The 19,438-nt window shown below is 35.4% G+C and overlaps 1 protein-coding gene across 1 annotated transcript; it reads left to right on the forward strand.

Annotated features, from left to right (window-relative positions):
- Window positions 1–752: 752 nt before the first annotated feature.
- LOC100370850 (uncharacterized) lies at window positions 753–9,222 on the forward strand. The gene is made up of 3 exons (XM_002734871.4): window positions 753–870; window positions 1,041–1,175; window positions 8,632–9,222. Exons 2-3 carry the CDS (start codon window positions 1,052–1,054, stop codon window positions 8,814–8,816), a joined length of 309 nt encoding a protein of 102 aa, XP_002734917.1. The 5' UTR covers window positions 753–870; window positions 1,041–1,051; the 3' UTR covers window positions 8,817–9,222.
- The last annotated feature ends 10,216 nt before the right edge of the window (window positions 9,223–19,438 follow it).

The following is a 19,438-nucleotide window of genomic DNA, read 5'->3' on the forward strand; positions in this document are numbered from 1 at the left end:
TAATTATTGTCAAGTAATATCTTTCCAGTGAAGATTGTGGAACAATACAAAGTTGTCTCTACTAAAATGAATAACTGTAACGGAAGGATGAGAGGAGTGCGTATTGTAGAGACTTTAATGTATGTTTAATTACTTCATGGACATGGAAATTGTGTAGGGACGCCCTATGAATGACGCACTGATATACCGATGACGTCATAATTACAAAAGGAAACGTTAAACTTATGTCAACAAAATATTCGACTATATTAAGTAGGTTATTGACTCATTGTGGTTTTTCAGGATGAAATTATAAAATTGAGTCATTAAATAAATAACAATAATTAGTGTCATAGAATAGTTGCCAACAATGTCACACATGACACGATATTATATAGATATTATTTTCCCCTTTTCCTCATACAGAATCACGTTTCGTATTGTTTCTATATAGTATTCCCTCGCGGCAAATGGAGAGGAGGAGAATACTCCATTCGTTCAGGACGGTTTGTTGATTGTTCATAAAACAGGTACATGGTTACAAACACCATGTCTCCGGGTAGAAAGAGTGCTGACTTGTCTATTATATAATTGAAAAATGTTGACAAATTAGTTGTGTATAATCCGTGTGCGTGTTTAAACTCACTTGCTTATAATATGTAAACACACCCCTTTTGATTAAATACGTACGTATCACCCTTTTTCTATTGGTTGTTCCTGTCAAATAGAATATTCAACACAGTGTCGATAACGCCAACGCCTTAATGTAGTATTGCTTATAAAGCAAGAGAAGACACGAGTCATCAAAGTAGTGAAAACCGTTAGACCTGTGAAGAGATCAATTTGGTAATCATAGATTGTTTTGTATATATATATTCGTAACGTATTAAGGTAAGTTAGAAGACTTTTATAATTTTATTCAATGATTATACTTACTTCTATGTTATCTACAATTTTACATTACGTACATATTGGTTCCATGTTTTGTTTACTTTGCACAGTGTTAAAAATTTAAAATTGTTATCATTCGATTAATGCTTATGTTAATTTTAATTCTACAGAAAACATCGATATGCGCTACAGAGATCTACTAGCTATATTTCTACTTTTATTTGTTGCTATGACAACAGTAGACAGTATGGGACTACCGTGTGTTGATTACTGGGCTAAATGGTGTGGTAGAAGACCAGGAAATAGTAAGAAATGTTTTATATCAGCATATTAGTTCTGATATTGTCTGCATTAAATACGACTAGGTCTGAATAAAAATATATAGCAAAAATCCATTTAACATAAAAATAATATCTATGGAAGTAAAAATAGTAATATATTTTATTCCAAATATTAATTTAGTATTACGCATTGTTGTCAAACAGATTACCGTGTGTATGCATGTTATGTACACTTACGGTATACAATTTAAATGATTGGTTGTTACTTAATTATTATCCTAACTAAACTCGATGATTATGAAAAACAAATACGATTCCGATTGTATCCCTCTTAGGGGTAACATACAAATATGTATTTTCCGTCATAACATGTATACAAAAGTGGGTTATATTCATATCATACCCACTTGACCCGTAAACGCGTTGATCGGCAAAACGTAAGCCCTTTAGTCGCGGTCGCGCATTTTACAGGTGAAGCGTTTGATACTTACAAGACAGTATATTATTAGCCGTAGGGTAATCAGGTTCGTCTTTATTCAGCACGGTGTAATCTGCGTGTACGCAGGACTAACTTTTTCATTTACTTCATTCATCATTTGACTCACAAAGGTTTTAATACGTTCGTCTTGCGGCTTTACATTATTAATGTTTTGAGGATACATGACATGACTCGACACTTTGCTGTCCATACTAGCAGTCTCGTTGCATGAATTGTGAGATCATACGTCAAACATATCAACAACAAACAAAAGCTTTATATCTTATAGTTAAGTGTGTTTTATACGAATTCGGATTTGAATAATCTTTTAAATGGGAATATTTATCTGTTTTTATGCGTCCCATTAATGCAATATGAATAATAAGGATTTGGTTTTTTCTACTGTTTCCATGGAGATCAGTACTCGAGTAAGTTTGCCGGATATGGTGTAGCTGTGTCTTGTAGGCTTTATTCAGAAGTATCAGTGGCTGTCAAAGCAATTTGCGATTTCTACATCAGAGAATAAGTTTACGAGAGGTGTTAAATTTAAATTACTTCATTGATTCCGTCATATACCGTGACATGGGGACAATATAATATAGAATTAGTAGAATTATTTACCAGGCTTTGGGGAAAATGCTAATTGAAGCTAGCTAGAATAAAATCAAAATGTTAAAGTAGATATTTATCTACACAATGCGATTAATATATTTTTGCTAAAGTTTGATAGTACTCAAGGGGAGTGTATGGGCATTGAAATTACTCGTCTGAATAGATAGAGTACTTGTCAATATAGGAAACAGTATTTGTTTTTTTTACTAGTAAAGAATGTTATCTTAATGACATAACTAATTTCGTCTCTACCTGTAACATAAACATGGAAATGAACATATAGCACTGGAATGGGAACACTAGGTGTCAATATATCAGTCCTACAAGGGAACATAAACAACAGCGTTAAAATTAAACACAAACATCGGTCAAACTTAATGGGTGGTCTGGGGTACATACAACCTGACAGGAGCAACAGGTTAATAACGGTGTTGTGATATATTCATTTCAACAATACGACATCATCGGCAGTGGCAAAAATTTGCATGTAGAATATGTAGCGTTTGTATATGTATGCGGAAATAGACGATGCGCTTGCTGTAAAGTTTGTCTCTGACTATATTCAGTAATCAGTCGTGACTCAGATACAAATTGTTTCAACTGCTAAAATGAGAGATATCTGGGTCAAGTAAACGATTCTCCTTTATGCACAAAAAGGTTTTAGGAAATTTATGGAGATAATTTAGACAACACGAGGTCATTTTATTGTTTAATTTGCCTGTTTATCTCCGGGTCAACAGAACATTATGACTGTTGTTACATTAATGTAATAGTTGCACTATTTCCTAGCATGTGGTTCGTCACACCGACGATTCTAAAACAAATAGCTTAAAATGACGTGCAATGAACGTGGTCATTCAGTGACTAGCTGTTAAATACACAAGCCAATTCCCGGACATCACAGACAACATGCAATAGATATCTACACGCATGAATATATTATGTATTCATGGTTCATAACGTGCTTCAGGACATCAGGACAATTCTGTTGACTAGAAGGGACAACCAAACTGGGTGGAATCAACGTAATTACAGGAAAACAAACACACATAAATCACACTTAACACGAGATTCGAACTCCTACTAACAGGCGCCTTAACTATAACATAAATACTCAAATAATTACCTCTAAACACAAATCCAGTTTAATGTTTATTGGTTTTCAGAATAATTAGTTATAATTGTCATGTATTCTTTTGAAATTATGTTTTTTTTCTATGAAATGGTAATTGTCACGTAGTAATTACAGTGATATTAGCCTCCGTGACTGCGCAATAACGGTTATACTAATTTATTAGATGTTATATATTTTACTTTTATTAGTTCGTGTCCATATATTATATATATGTTTTATTTTCTGTAATCAGAGTTATTGATTTATACACGCCTCTGGCACATTGAATGTAAATAGTGTTAATATTTGTATGAATATTAGATTCCAAAATTACCCCAGAACACGTGTTTTAACAATCTCAAAAACCATTAGAAAACTCAATTAACCTTGGTAACAGTAGTGCTACTGTGGAATCCTAGCGGTCTCGGCTAAACAGAACAAACTAGTAGAGCAGAAAAGAAAACGTGTATTTGTAACTGTCAGTAAAATTTATGTAACTGTATTAAACGTATATGCACGTTTACGTAACACATCATATGTAACTGTCAGTACCGTAGTCGCTGGGGGCGGTGTTCACTATACGTCATTTCGAATTACGATTTTCAGACCATTGAGTGTGTCGTGATAGGTAGTGTGTCTGTACACAGTGGCGAGGCGGTTTCCGTGTACATTTATCGGTGTTATGCAAATAGATCGATGACGTAGTATGGTGAAAATATATAATTTACTTTGCCCACTCAACCTCCTAAATACTATGAAACAATAAACCCGCAATGTTGCGAGGTCCTTGGTAACAATTTGGAATCAAACTTTCAGAAAAATATTTATTTCGAACCTAGCGTAGAAGAAAATATTGAAACTACATATTGATGTAGTGAGGTTGTCATTAGAATGTCCATTTCGACCACATGCAGCCTCTATATCACCTATTTCGTTCTATTGGTTTAGAACAACTGCATTTTTAGTTATACACATACATGGAATATATATTATGCATATATAACAATTTTGCTTTCTTGCACGAAGCCAAAGTGTACGTGATCCCCCCGTACCCTATTCTAGAAATGTCGGTTTGAAGCTATCTATCAGTATCAATTCCCTGTACGAGAACACACAATTACATGTATGCCATTTTTATTGTAGTGTAGTAGATTTATTGACTTAATTAACGACATTATATCTAATATTGATAGCTATTAATTGTTATTTACTGGCGTTACGGATATATTAATGCAATGTAATCATCGATTTAAAACTAATCTAGTTTGGGAAATTAATAAATAATCTAATCAACCTGACTTGATGATCACGGCCAAGTCAAATTAGCATGTCAATGCGACTATTCTTCATGTCTCAATCCTCACATAAACATTAACGTGTAATTAAAAATATTGTTTTTGCGGTAATACTTGATGTATCAATGGGCTATAGACCCAAATGGCCGCTGAGATATTGTTGACAGCTGAGAGGGAGAGAGGGACACGAGACTTTTCACCCTCCATATTGCTTCATTCTTTTGTGATCGCGTCTAGTGTTCAAACTATCATGGTAGCAGTGGACGTGAGAAAAGGGGAAAATAAGACACCGTTTTAGGGGCACAAATATGTCTCGTGATTCTCTCTTTCGTAACGAAGTTTCGGCGGCCATCTGAGTCTAAGGTCTGTCGAACGCTAATTTATTTGTTTTAGTGTGTATCAAAAAATAATGTCGACATTTTACCGATAATATGCATGTAATTGTTATTTATCCCAATCAGAGAAACGTTGTAGTAATATAAAGATGTGTATTGAAAACAATTATGTCTTATATAGATGTACATATGTAGTTGTTTTAATGGAATCGTTAACAAAGACATTTCATTCAAAGCAAGATTATTAATGCTAGCAAATAACACCGAATAAACGGCAATGTAAAGACTATGTCTAATTATAGTAAATACGTACTGCGTGCGTGACTCGAACCGGCGCTCGCGTACGGCACCTAATCGCCTAGCTTCACGCCACTACACGTCTTCCCCTCGGCCACCGGGCATCCCCAAAAAAGGATGCTTAATAACCGAGCTTATTACGTGCAGAGAACGTGAAACCCGTCCACGCGATACGCGCCACACAGCATGGCCACAATGCGGCAAAGGCCTTCAGATCTGGCTGTAGTAGGATGGTGAAAGTAATGGTACAGCATTTTAACAGTGAATAAGTACTGAGAAATAATTTTTAAACTCATAGTTGCTGTCGACATAGGAAGTAAAGTAAGCAAATAACACCGAATAAACGACAAGGTAAAGACTATGTCTAATTATAGTAAATACGTACTGCGTGCGTGACTCGAACCGGCGCTCGCGTACGGCACCTAATCGCCTAGCTTCACGCCACTACAAGATTATTAATGCTGCCACTTGAACAATTTTGACGGATAAAATTGAAAATTTGTTTGTAAAAACGTATTTGTCCAAGAATCAGTCTGTTAATCGTGATTGTGCTTTAAGGCCTAAATAACTAGAAAGATGGAAACCAGGTTTGCATAATATTACTGAAAAACCAGTCACTTTCCGTATCTTGAAATAACATCACACTCGGTAAATACATAATTTGACAATCAACAATACTGGATTTACAACTCCACCAATTGACAAACACATACATCGATAAGGGACATGAAAGTATTAGATGTATATTCTTGAAAGGTGGCAGTCTTCGCGCTGCGCACGTTTGACATTTGTATTAATAACTCATGAATTTCCCTCAATCCAATGCGTTCTTCTAATGGAAATCACAAGTATTAACGCCGGTGACTTCTTCGATACCTTCCAATTACCTAAAAATACCTAATTAAAGGTTCGTAACGTCCCAGTTTGTACCCAGTTTGATCTGCGAAACAGTCAAAGTCGTCATCTTTGTTTATATGAGATCCACATATCTTGCGCATGCGTCGCGCAACGACTACCACCCTTTAAATGAATATATTAGGATTTCTGAATGTTTTAAATAACGATTATTCATTTATAGTAATTTTCGAGAAGCAGTGATACAAGTTACATTATGTACCCTGTTATGGATCTTTGTTGTGTTATTTCCTCGAGTTATGAGTATTGGGAATAATCCGAGTGTTGCATTATCGTGTTTGAAAACGAAATATAAATCCCAGCCATGCATTGTCAATCATTAGACCAAATGTATTATGACGAATTAAATACAATTCGAGTTAGTCATGTTAAAAACAGGGCGGCAGGAAACAACACAGAAAAATCAATATTTGTGGCTGATCACTGACAACAATTGTTATAAATCACTTTCTTGAACAAATAATTTAACCTCAGATACAAAACGTAATGCGCATGCGCATCAATGGAATTGTTTGGACTGACATTACAATCAAGCAAAGAATATTTTGACATGACCGCTTTGTGAAATTATGACTTTTAGCAAATGCATATGTATGATCGATCTTTCCTTTGATTCATATAACAGTTGATTTCAAACATAGCTGTGAAGTATGGATCGGTTTGTGTTGTAATTTGATCTAAATAATTTGTTATATGTAGCACACGTATTGTTGGGATTCGTCGCTGATGTGCCGTGTACAATCACTGGTTCTTTTTTCTCTAAAACCATTAACAGCTTTAAGGTTATTTTAGTATTTGTGCTTGAGGACGACAAGGGGGTTATTTTAGTATTTGTGCTAGGGGATATTACGTGGGTTATTTTATTACATTGCTTTATAATTCAGGGTCATGAACTAATGATGACGCCCGGTATTCGTCGCTTACGACAATGTTCGCTTTACTGTTTGCAGATTTGGTTAAACAAAACAATTACTAAAAGTATAAGTTAAAATTTCTCGTAAAGTATCGTTTTAAATACCTGCCATCAAGCAGACAGCTTAGATTAGCAATCCTTTGAAATCATCAGACACATATATTAGTTTGGGATTAAAGATATAAATACAGATTATAAGCTTATTATTTACTCATCTATTCAATAGTCTCCACACAGTAAAAACGTAAACCTCATACAGTGTTTGTAATAAAATAGAGGCTCGTAGTAGTAGGCTAATAGGTTGAACGTTATTACTAACCCGTGGTAATAAGTATACACACAGGTTAATTTAGTATGTTCTATAATCTGTAATAGTTATTTCTAATATTAGGTCAGGGCGACTAGTATACGTATATGTGTTGTACATTTTTTCATATTTATTTAATCCTCAATAAATTTGAAAATGTAGTACAAGTGACATCGGACAACAACAGTCAGTCACGTGATCACAATTAAATTAATATTTATCTGAAAACAATTACTGAAACTAAAATGAAATCAAAGGGGTTTCCAGACATCTGAAATACCGAACAAACATACACGCTGGGAAAGCATTCCCGCTATGAACAATATTACTCTTGTACCAATTTTTACTGATTGACTTCTATGATCTTCAAAAAGAAATGAATGATCCTAAATTATTAACTAATCGAAAGTAATCTAATTTCGATGTCAATCACAGATAATTCAGAAATTGTTCAAATATTGTCTATTTCTAATAAAACATCCTAGACAAACATTAATAAAACCAGCTCTGTCATTGTGTGAATGACATATATAAAATAGTAAATGGAAAAAATCATGTAACATTTAATAAAGCTAATTCTTTGTTAAGTAATTTTTACAGAATAGCACTGTACATAGCTTTGTTCGCATTGAACACACCAATGTGTTGTGTGTTTGTAAGGCTGTCTGCTACCTCTTTGTTGTGTTATTTGCACGAAATGTGAGAGTTGGGAATAATTCAAGTGTTGCATTAGCTTGTTTGGTAACGAAATATAAATCCCAGCCATGCATTGTCAATTATTAGACCAAATTTATTATGACAAATTCAATAAACTTCGAGTTAGTCATGTTAAAAACAGGGCGGCAGGAAACAACACAGAAAAATCAATATTTGTGGCTGATCACTAACAACACTTGTTATAAATCACTTTCTTAAACAAATAATTCAACCTCAGATAGAAAATGTGATACAACCAGCTCTGTCATTATGTGAAAGAATATTATATATATTATAGTAAACGAGGCAAAAATCATGTATTTTTTGCAGAATACCAAATTTAAATCAAAATTTAAGTAAAGCTCTCCCATTGTACATACATTTGTTTATACACACAACATATTATGTATGTGTGTATCTGAATGCAGTTTGTTGGAATAAATCCCAAACAGTATCTTTATTATGTATTTTATTTATTCTTTCTACATTCTATATAATTTCCCTCTATTTTCTTTCAGTAAAGAGATCACATTCCTCGATGAAAGCCCAGAAGGATTTGTTGGCCCCATTGGTAAAAAATGCAATACTCAAGATCTTGAATGAAAACTTAGAAGAAGATGAGTTCGATGACTATCTCCCGTTACCAGTGGAAACAGATGCAGAATACAATAACAACAGACAAATGACGAACAACTGGCTTTGATTTGGACACATTACTTGATGTATATTAAACCACACAAGCGCGCCACCACCCACGTGATCGTCACGTGCAAGAGAAGTATATAACGTGACTTTTATGTGGGCCTTCCGAATTGTTAGCCTTTTTGCAATGTTTTCGGCCGATGGGTGGGAAGTGGAATATTAATGTTTTCCCATGGGTTCAACTTTGCGCTGCCATGAACTTGCAAAGTACGAGATGTAATATTTCAGAAAAAAAATCAATCACTCGCAATTGCCTTAAATATGGCTTATTATAATCACACTTTACATTGCTATTGTAAATCTAACGTACTTTTTCCCATTGTATCTTTTCTTCATCGCATAGATGGATTAAATTTATTACTATTTATATCTTTAAATAAACAACATACAAATGATTAATTTAATAACATTATGTTGTACTTCTTTATTGTATATCATTAAATTGAATGACAAGATTTGTAACAGCTATACTGACGTAATACTCTAAAAAATACGCAGTGTGTCACATTATACATATAACAAATATTACAAATCACGTACGAGTTATTATATACAAGATTGCGTCTGATTCCATGGATTTGAATAACATAAACGAAAGTCTTTTTCAAAACATATCATTAGAATGCAATTGTCTTTCATCACGTCATGGGTTAATTAAAATACAATATAGTATAGAATGCAATGTATTTTTCAATTTGATATATTTTGTTGAAAAAAAACATGTTTAAAGGGCGATGATCATTGCCCCGCGTCGTGCCCGGCATGGATCCCATAGCATCGTATACAACGCGTGTATTATATATATTTTACACAACATTCGAACGTGCACTGCGTCACGGTGACAACGACCGTCCTTTAAGTTGCTATGTTCAGCAATTAAAACGGGGTTAGAGGCATTTTCAAGCACTATATATAAATTTGTAAAATTTACAGAAAATGGCGACAAATACTTCTTTTGGAAGAGTTCAATTAACTGTATGTTTGTGTATAAATGTCCCACTGTAAATGATATAAGGGACGGCGCCCTCAACTATTCCAATGTATCACAGACATAATGGTGAGGATATCATACGAGTTGACGTGTGGCGGCGATGTTATTAAAATCACAAGACAAAAAATACAAACAATATAACACAGATGTAAAATTGGCAATAAATAAATAAAACAAATTACAGATACTGTTTTCATTTTCGATTGTGTACTTAACTGTGTGAAGAGAATCTGAAAATTCAAGTATTAACCAAGAATGCAATGTTTTCATAATGGTGTTTCGCAATATATCTGTGGTCAATTTTGTATACACAATAAATTACGACTCATCTTAAATTTTAACGCGTTTTGTGGTTGCTAACAAACAACCTACCGAACTGTGCACATGCATTCACATTTGCACACACGTACTTACAATACAATAAGTAAATTCCACAGTTCATTATTTCAAAACAATTTTGTGCTGTAACAAAAAACGATTCAGCTAATCTAATGCCATCATACATTGCAACACGTGTTGTTTGTCAGGCCCTAGTCCAATCATGCATTGCAACCTTTGGTTGCCAGTCTAGACCCTATCACCGACAACTTTGCTAATTTTGCTATGATATGTACTTTTGCAATGAAATACTTGTATATATTAAAATAAGCGCACTTACAAATTAATAAACCTACTACGAAATTATCGTACCCCTTAAATTACCTGTTTTTCAGTGGCCAGTGGTTATACGATAACCTGCTTCCATGACATTTTAACCTATATTCCATTCCCAAGATATGGCAAGGAAAACAAACCGCATATTGATGTGAGGATATTGTATGGTAATTCACATCCATGTGATGAGATTGTATGTAATACATATCATGTGAAGATATTGTATGGTAACGGAAATGGCCAGCAGCCAGAATCAAGGGGGATTGGCACAGAGTTCTGGGTAAATCAAGGAAATACTCGCTGTTACGGCACACCTGATTGGCTGGAAATGAGTATGCGCATTTGATGAACTCGTCGGATATCACCAGAAGACGCGGGATTTGTGCAGTTTTGAATAAAACCAAGTTAGCGATTATGAACAATGGTTATTAACGTAACAACCGCCCCCTCTGAACTTTTTGTTTCGCATTTTAAGGTAAGAAATCGACATTTGAAACCGACAAGGTGTCGATTTAATAGGTGCCATGTTTCACGACTTGTTTATTTATATGCGTACAGTGGAAGATTTAAAAATTAGTATTTATTAATTTTGAGTCCCCCCCCCCCATCAGCGTGTATCTCGAATTGTTTGCACTAGTTAGCGTACATCAGTGGGCTGGTTAGTTTGATAAGTAAAGCCTTGAATGGTCAGTGACTTTTCGCGATTATCTAATTTTGAATATTTCTACCCAGGTGTTTCAAGTTGTTATGCCAAGAGTATATGACAAGGTGATATCTAATTAGCAATCTTCCACTGACAAACATAGCCTCTTGGTAAACCCTGTCTGAGTCTAGGTCAATGCACACCACTGCACAAGCAGTACTTAACATTAATAAGGCTGTGTATCTGATTCTGAATGCCATGAGTATTGCCAACGCATACCAACAAAGCTGCTCAACAGTTATGTATTCTCATGCTACTCATGATAGCGGTTCAATCCATTAGTGGCTCTGGTATCTCGGACCTTGCATGTGAAAGACGTGTTGGCATCACCATTCAATCAATTTGATTTTGCTTAGTTTACTTGGTTTTCAGTTGGTTTCTTCATTCACCGCAATTGAATCAAAAGCGTTGCAGGGTAAATGTAAACTATTTATATTGTATACACAAACAAGTTATTGGTGCTTGCTCTTTCGTTGAGGCACCCACAATTTTTTCATTAAATGCTATGTTAATTATTAATATCAAAGCAAGCCCGGGCATGCCAAACACATGCACTTATAAAAGGAAAATCTATTATAAAGTTCTGAATACTAACAATGCCTTCTTTGAATTTGAGACTCCAAAGCTGCCAAGAAGAGCTTGCAAATCGATATCACCTGTTTTACTATCGTTTAGAATATATCAATGTCTCATATGAAACTTTTTGAATGCCCAAGGTCAAACGTCAAACTTATGTTAAACAGTCAGTTACACATCAGCTCATACAAATATTCACATATGTGTCATTTTGAGTTGTTATGCCACAGAGTATTTATAAGAGATTTGGTTCAAATATATTTATCTCAAGGCAGGGTAAAAAGAAATACAGTTGACTTCAAATTTCATATGATGAATGTGCACAGTGTAAATAACATAATATTTAACACCAAGAAAGACACGAGTTAAAGATAATTAAATCTTTGTGAAAACAAACAATAATATCAGCAATTGATACACTGTGTCTTGGATGTGCAAACAATAAGATTAATGAAACCAATACTTATACAGTAACAAGTAACCTGTAGAATACTGTGTGGGTAATATTTTTTATATTGATTTTTGTTGCATTTGCAGCAAATAGTTACCAAACAATGAGAAATCTATGGGATTGAATATACTCCACAGCTGGCTTCACATGCATTGTTCATAGTTCATATGGTGCTTACACCAGGATTTAATTACAGCACCTAGGCGGTATGTGGTTACAGCTTAATGTTCGAGTAATCGCAAGAAATTGACATGACAATAGAAATTCATTAAAGACTGCCACTCCCATGCAATTAACAGCGAGTGAAATTCCTGGGATTGAAACATATATTTTGAAGTCACTGGTGTAGGCAACGAATAACTGCAAGTTGACATAAAGACGAGGTAGTTTATTTAATCAGTGGTCAACTAGAGGCTGAAATTATAATTAATTTGTTTATTTCAATTTCTCCTGGCGTCAAATAGAATACACTGGTGAAACACGGTAGTAACTGTGGGTGAAAGGATGTTTTGGGGTGTAGTTTACATTGTATATAGAGTGGTAGGGTCGGGTGTAATGTGTTCATTTCCAACTATTATGAAGTCACGTAGAATTTCACTTAATTTATTTTTTCTGACATGTTTTCAAGCATTACATGTGAATCCAATTTTCACTGCGCTGTGTCTCAATAGAGTATGAGGGAAATGGCATATTTACTGGAATTTATTTCAGGGGAAAAATGTTTTCAGTGATAATGAAATATTATGACAGATACTCTCCCCGTGGCTTTCATTGCGTATGGAAGTTATTTTCACGAGTGGTGCGGTGTATCCTGCTGCCGTACTTTCACGAGCGAAGCCACGGGGAGGGTGTGGGGTTCTGTTATTATACACATGTCCCATATTTGATTATTTCATATTAAAAAAAGAACGTGCAACAAACCGGGATAAAAATTTAGATCGGGGAACCCAATTGCCCATTAATATGCTCCAAGACAGTGATGCGACCTAGCAACGCTTGTTAGTGTAGAACGCGTGTCGCTGTACGTGTGAAAATAAAATAATCAGACGTCTAATTTATGTCATTGTCCGATTAAATAACTCGTGGATGTTTAAGTGCGGTGGTCGTAGCGCAGCGCGTGTTCGAATTTCATGTAAATAAACAATGTATTTTACACGCGTTGTATACGTCGCTATGAGTCCCATATCGAACAGGACGCGACACGACGACTGTCGCCCTTTAGTTGGGACCACGACAGAACCAGAACTTAAACTGGGCGACTACGATACACGGTTGATGTTGAAGTTAAAAGTTCCTCCACAGATCTGTGCATTGGCAAACATGCCGTGCAACTGCAGTACTCCACTGACGGAATGACTTTCGTTGAAATCGGTCGTCGCTGACTCGTGAGCTGCACACTACAACCTCGTTTGTGATGTTGCTTGCTTGTCGTGGATGGACTGAGTCTTGGTTACCGGTTAAATTTTGCTAATTTGGCGTTGGTAATCTTTATTTGGAACTGAGTAACGCCGCAACGTCGCCAGCAGAAACCTCATGGTATATCGATGTTGATGGTTGCGGCTCCATATTAATCGGAGATTTTACTGCGGGTCCAGGCAGCGGGTGGATCTTCCGAGAGCCCTTCAAGATTTATAAAACTCAGATTCCAGGTGGTCAACAAACATTAAGTTCTCCCAATCCTAGTATTCTATGTGATGTACATCTAACATGCCAAAAATGCTGGTGAACGATTTGAACCTGACAAAAATACTTGAAATAGATACCAGGAAGGGGAGGGGGGTAAAAGAAAAGTTATATAACATTTTATTATTCAATAATTTATTAAAATACATAAGTTTGTCCAACTCCCTGTGATACAACACCTCAGACATAGCTCATTGTACTCGGCTTGAGTGTGGGCAAAAAGTTACTATTTGAATTTTTGATATCTGTTTTCATTAATGAGAAAGTTGACCCCGAAGTTAGAGTAACTGTTCAGCAGGAATGGCTTTTTAACTCTTCTGTGATTTTTTTTGGCTTGGCTGATTTTGTCACGGTTCATACTTGACAGGCAGGTCGTACCATCACTAATTGGAAAAACAATCCTGACCCACCGCTACCATGGCAACAGCCAAAGTCTTGTAATAGCAGTGCCCAAATGATCATGCCTTTTATTGTGGCTACGTTGCGCACTGGTAAGAGATCACCGGCGCCGACATTGTTACCACTGTCAACGGAATCCCAACGCAGCTTTGAACTTTGAATAAAATGTAAATGCTGCCTCCAATCTAGAAAATACTATCGCAAAACGGTTGGAAATAATACATTTAACGGCTGAATACGTCCTAACAATAAAATAAAGTGACTTCTAATGACTGCCATGTTATTTTGCGAACCTCGTATAAGGTGCCCGGTTTTAGTTATAAACAGACGTTAGCTTCACGTTCATGTCCCTTCCATGATAACAGCCGAAAACATATTGCTTGTTTTTTTACCGGTTTTCATTGGCAACCGAAGTATTTTTATTTTGTAAACAAATTTTCGTCTGCTATTTTTATTCAGTTCAAATCGTTCAGCAACATTTTTGGCATATTAGGTGTACATCACATGGAATACAACGATTGAGAGAACTTGATGTATGTTGACTGATTTTTATCATAGTACGAAGTACCAGGAAGTTACTCAGTTCCAAATAAAGATTACCAACGTCAAATGAGCAACATTTGACTGGTAATCAAGATTCATGTAATCCATGGCTAACAAGCAACATCACAAGCGAAGTTGTAGCATGCAGTACCAGTAAGTCATCCCGTCAGTGCAGTACTGCAGTAACACGGCATGTTTGCCATCAGCATTGTATTCAAACGAATCACGTGGTGTGCCGTTCTCGTTCAAACCCGGGATTCGATCAATAGGGGAGTCCCATTAAAAAAACACATTGCAAATCATGCAAGTTCAACATTTTCAAACCAATATACTAAAACAGAAATGCTCAGAGATGCAAATGAAGGATAGATATTACTTTTCACTATACACATCTCTGTTGATACTATCCCTCACATATTCTACTCCCAATTACTCCTGCGTAAAATGGACTAGCCTCTTCATGTTGACATTCAGACTAAAATCACGTGACAGGCTGTTAAAATTGGCTGTTGTATACTCTTTCGCCGGTCTGGAAAATGTGTTTAATTAACTCACATTCAAGCAACAATGCAGATTTCCCAGTGGGAGTGAGACTATTCGACTATGTCACTAAAAAAATAGGGGTGTTTTCAGCAAAAAACGAATAACCCTGGAATACACACAATATACTGAATATCGGAACAAATCGTGCATTACTTACAGCAGCAGAATACCACAGAAATATCAGACGAAACATGAAAACACTATATATTGTATTTCAGCTTGAACCCTCTATATTGCAATTCAAGGAATTAACCCCATATGTGCATCCATTTCCCACCTTGGTATCACCCACCCCTGAAAACAAACTCTTAATACCACGCTGAAGCGTTTGGTAACAATATCAGTGCTATGACATTCCCTCTTAATATCTATATACTGTCACTAGTAACATCTAACAATAGATAGTCTGTCACATCATTTTCAGTCACTTTCAACCAAAATAATAGTGTAGTGTCAACTCATCTAAGCCACAATCTCTTTAAGAAACAATTTACAACTTACCCCAGTCAGATTAATAACAATAAAGAATGAGACATAACTACACATTTATATGAGGATATTGTATAATAAAACTCGAGACATTCCGATGACAATTCACACTTATTCTCATAGGATGTTATCCACGCATGGTATGTATCCTTCTGTGTCACTAAACAATGTTGCGACGATGCAAGATGTGAATGTCGGTAGGAAATGTTGCTTTTATATTCGTACCTTTTTAAAGTATCATATCAGATTTGTAATGCACGGGGTATCTGTTTGTGTGTGTGTGTGTGGGGTGTGTGTGTGTGTGTGTGTGTGTGTGTGTGTGTGTGTGTGTGTGTGTGTGTGTGTGTGTGTGTGTGTGTGTGTGTGTGTGTGTGTGTGTGTGTGTGTGTGTGTGTGTGTGTGTGTGTGTGTGTGTGTGTGTGTGTGTGTGTGAAACAAAATACGAATCGCTTTCACGAACATATGGATAAACAGTCATACTAACAAAGACGTATCTAACCCGCAAACTTGAATTTGTAAAATGTTATTTTTTGTCTTAGTACCCAATTTTAAATGAATTAATTAAACCACGAGTCGACCATTTTGTTTTGAAGGACAAAAATGACCGCGAGTTAGTCAAGCATCAATGAAACGAAAAACAAATCGACGTGAATTTATATTCCAGTATGACTTTCAGCCGAATCACTCCACGCACGGTCGAAGAGAATCGTCCAAAGAAAACTTAATAATAGAAAACACTGGGGCCGTCTACACGGTCTACAATAAGCAAAGCCCCAACTGTGTCTTTCACTGTAACATCAATTTATAAAAATGTATATTTATAACACGTTTAGAATGACCAGAGCTGTATGCCCTGCACTGTATAAGACGCATACTACTTGTAAGTAACTTTGTTGTTTATTAATTATTTAATCCTTGAGTAATTGACACATAATAGACAGATTCTATTGTGCTATAGAGTACATTGTTCGCATGTCAATGGGTGGCGTATCTAACTGTTAGGAATGTGTAAACAGTCGTACATGTTACTGCCTTTAACAAAGGCTGAACGCATCATACTCCATGAAGATTACAAACCATATATATATACAGTTGTTGTCTTGTTGACATATATCTAATTCATTCATTTCATTCATATTTTTGGTATTTTCTGAACTTAACGTAGTGTATAAGTTGCGTTCCTAAGACACAATGCTACATATCGTTCTTTGTGATGGTGTGAATGGTGCCCTTCAGTTTTGAAAAGGCACGCCCACTAATACCTTTGCATATTGCTATTGCATCTCTGTTTTTACGAGTTCCGTATGTATGAGCAAATATTTCAGGCACAATCTGATTCTTTTTAGCTAATTTCTTCTTCAACTATAACTCGCACCTCGGTCTGATTTACCCGCTGATCAGAATACAGGGCAATTCACCATGCATCGAATTGGCTGCAGATTTTTACTTACCATCTGGACTGTGCCTTTCCTGGCGAATAGTGCGAGTAACGTTGTACTAGAAAACAACGGATATAATAACGTGTTGATTGCAATTCACAACGATGTTGATGAAGTAGATGGATTATTGAATCGTATTAAGGTATGATTTTAAAAATATCCTATTATACGCATACATATTTGTATTTAGAAAACACAACCTTGGCTTTGAAATAAATAAACACACATACGAACCCTATTCGAAATACTAAGACACGGCCACGTTACTAAATAATATATATAAATTAAAAATAGAATTACTATAATTAAGAAATTACTTAATTCCGTACTGTATGCCCAGACTGAGACGCCAGTATTTTGTGACTTTCAAGAAGGGCTGTTTGATATAGTTGGTATAATTATGTCTTTCCTTCAATCTATATACATGCTCTAGTAAAAACGTCTTTCCATACACGTAGACATATTTGTCATTGTGGAAATTACATGAATATATATAACCTTTGAGCTGCTGTGAAAATAACTGGCCAGGTCAGTTATTTCTTGCTTAATCACTGGTTAGGTTATTCAAAATATACGAGATCACAGTCAATAAATAGAAATTCGTTATGTTCACACCGTCGATCCACATGCACATGGACATTGGTATGTAGGTTTCAATGTTAACGATTTTCCTGTTTACATCGGGGTATGGATTCTCAGGGTGAACAAATACCGTTATCGTTCGTTTATTTCGTTTTATGTTTCATGAAGTCTGAAACAAAATAAAGTAATCACAATATAGAATGTATATATTGATATTGGACAGTCACATGACCTATTCGTATGTCAATATATCTTCCCCTGATAGAGTCGAGTGAATGTTTGATGACGTAGAGTAAAGGTCATTCATTACATGATTCAAGTTCATTCATTGGTAACTAATAACTATCGAAGGACCTTTAACTCACACATCAAGCGAACTGTCTTTTGACATTTCTCGTCTATGTCCTTCACATTTCTTGTCGTATCTATATACAGAAATAATTCAGAATAAAGAACAATGAACTGACATTGAAACTGAGCTGACAGTGCACATGACATTCTCTTATTGTCACTTTATTATATCGAGCGACGCCCACGACATTTGAACTACTTTATTGTGAGACCATTCATGTGGAATCAAGGAAGAAGTTCTTTAACGTGTATATTTATATGATATTAACATTCCATTCTAAACCAGAATGTACACATCGATGATGTCATATTTAGCTATGTGAACAGTGCGAACACAATACGTGACTACCTTCCAATTCACGTATACGTATATATAAATTACAATAGCACTGTTACAATCCCAATCGTAAGTGCTTTATGTTCAAGTTGACTGATTTTACTACTAATACAAATAATATAAATAATAATATTGTTCATTTACGACGTGTTATTAACGCGACGATAGCTCCTTGCGAGTATATGCACGAGTTGTTCTCTCTGTTGTACAATTTCTAGCAGATAATATAAACACAATTTTCACTTCGGGCGTGACATTTTATGAATTTAAAATGAAAAAAACGTAATTTTTTTTAATCGTTGGAATTTACAGTAATTGTTGAAGCCCACCTTAAGGGTAGTAATAAAAAACGTGTGAATATTTGATAACATGTCGAGATGCGACGACCCGAGGGCGTCCTCATAAACAACTTGATTAAACAATATAATGGCTGTACTGGGTTGCTATAACGATGTTATCTTCAGGAATGCTGCCAACTGGCTGTTTAATATTATGATTGAAACACTTGATGAATATGCTCACAATATACGAAGTAATGACCTGCCCTCAAATTTTGAGCTGCGGTTACCAAAGGTTACCAATATAGAACTAAAATAATTATAGTTATTGGTAAAGTTAGTATGACTGTCTTCTGATCAAAGTAACTAAAATGCACGTTGCTATATTTTTAATTGATTTACATGTATTTGATTATTTGCGGCAATATCTTTAATGTTGATGATGCCACCAACATTCCCTCTGCCATATAGAGGGGCTATATATAAACGCCCTCTATATGTACATTATTTATGCATATGCACATGATATACAATTGTTCAATTCACTAAACAATTTCAATATTCTCTCTCTCATCGCATTCATTGTTTATAATCGCAGTCTATA

Source organism: Saccoglossus kowalevskii, chromosome 21 (assembly GCF_978046115.1).
Source record: "Saccoglossus kowalevskii chromosome 21, keSacKowa6.1, whole genome shotgun sequence".
In the NCBI taxonomy this organism is placed as follows: domain Eukaryota; kingdom Metazoa; phylum Hemichordata; class Enteropneusta; family Harrimaniidae; genus Saccoglossus; species Saccoglossus kowalevskii.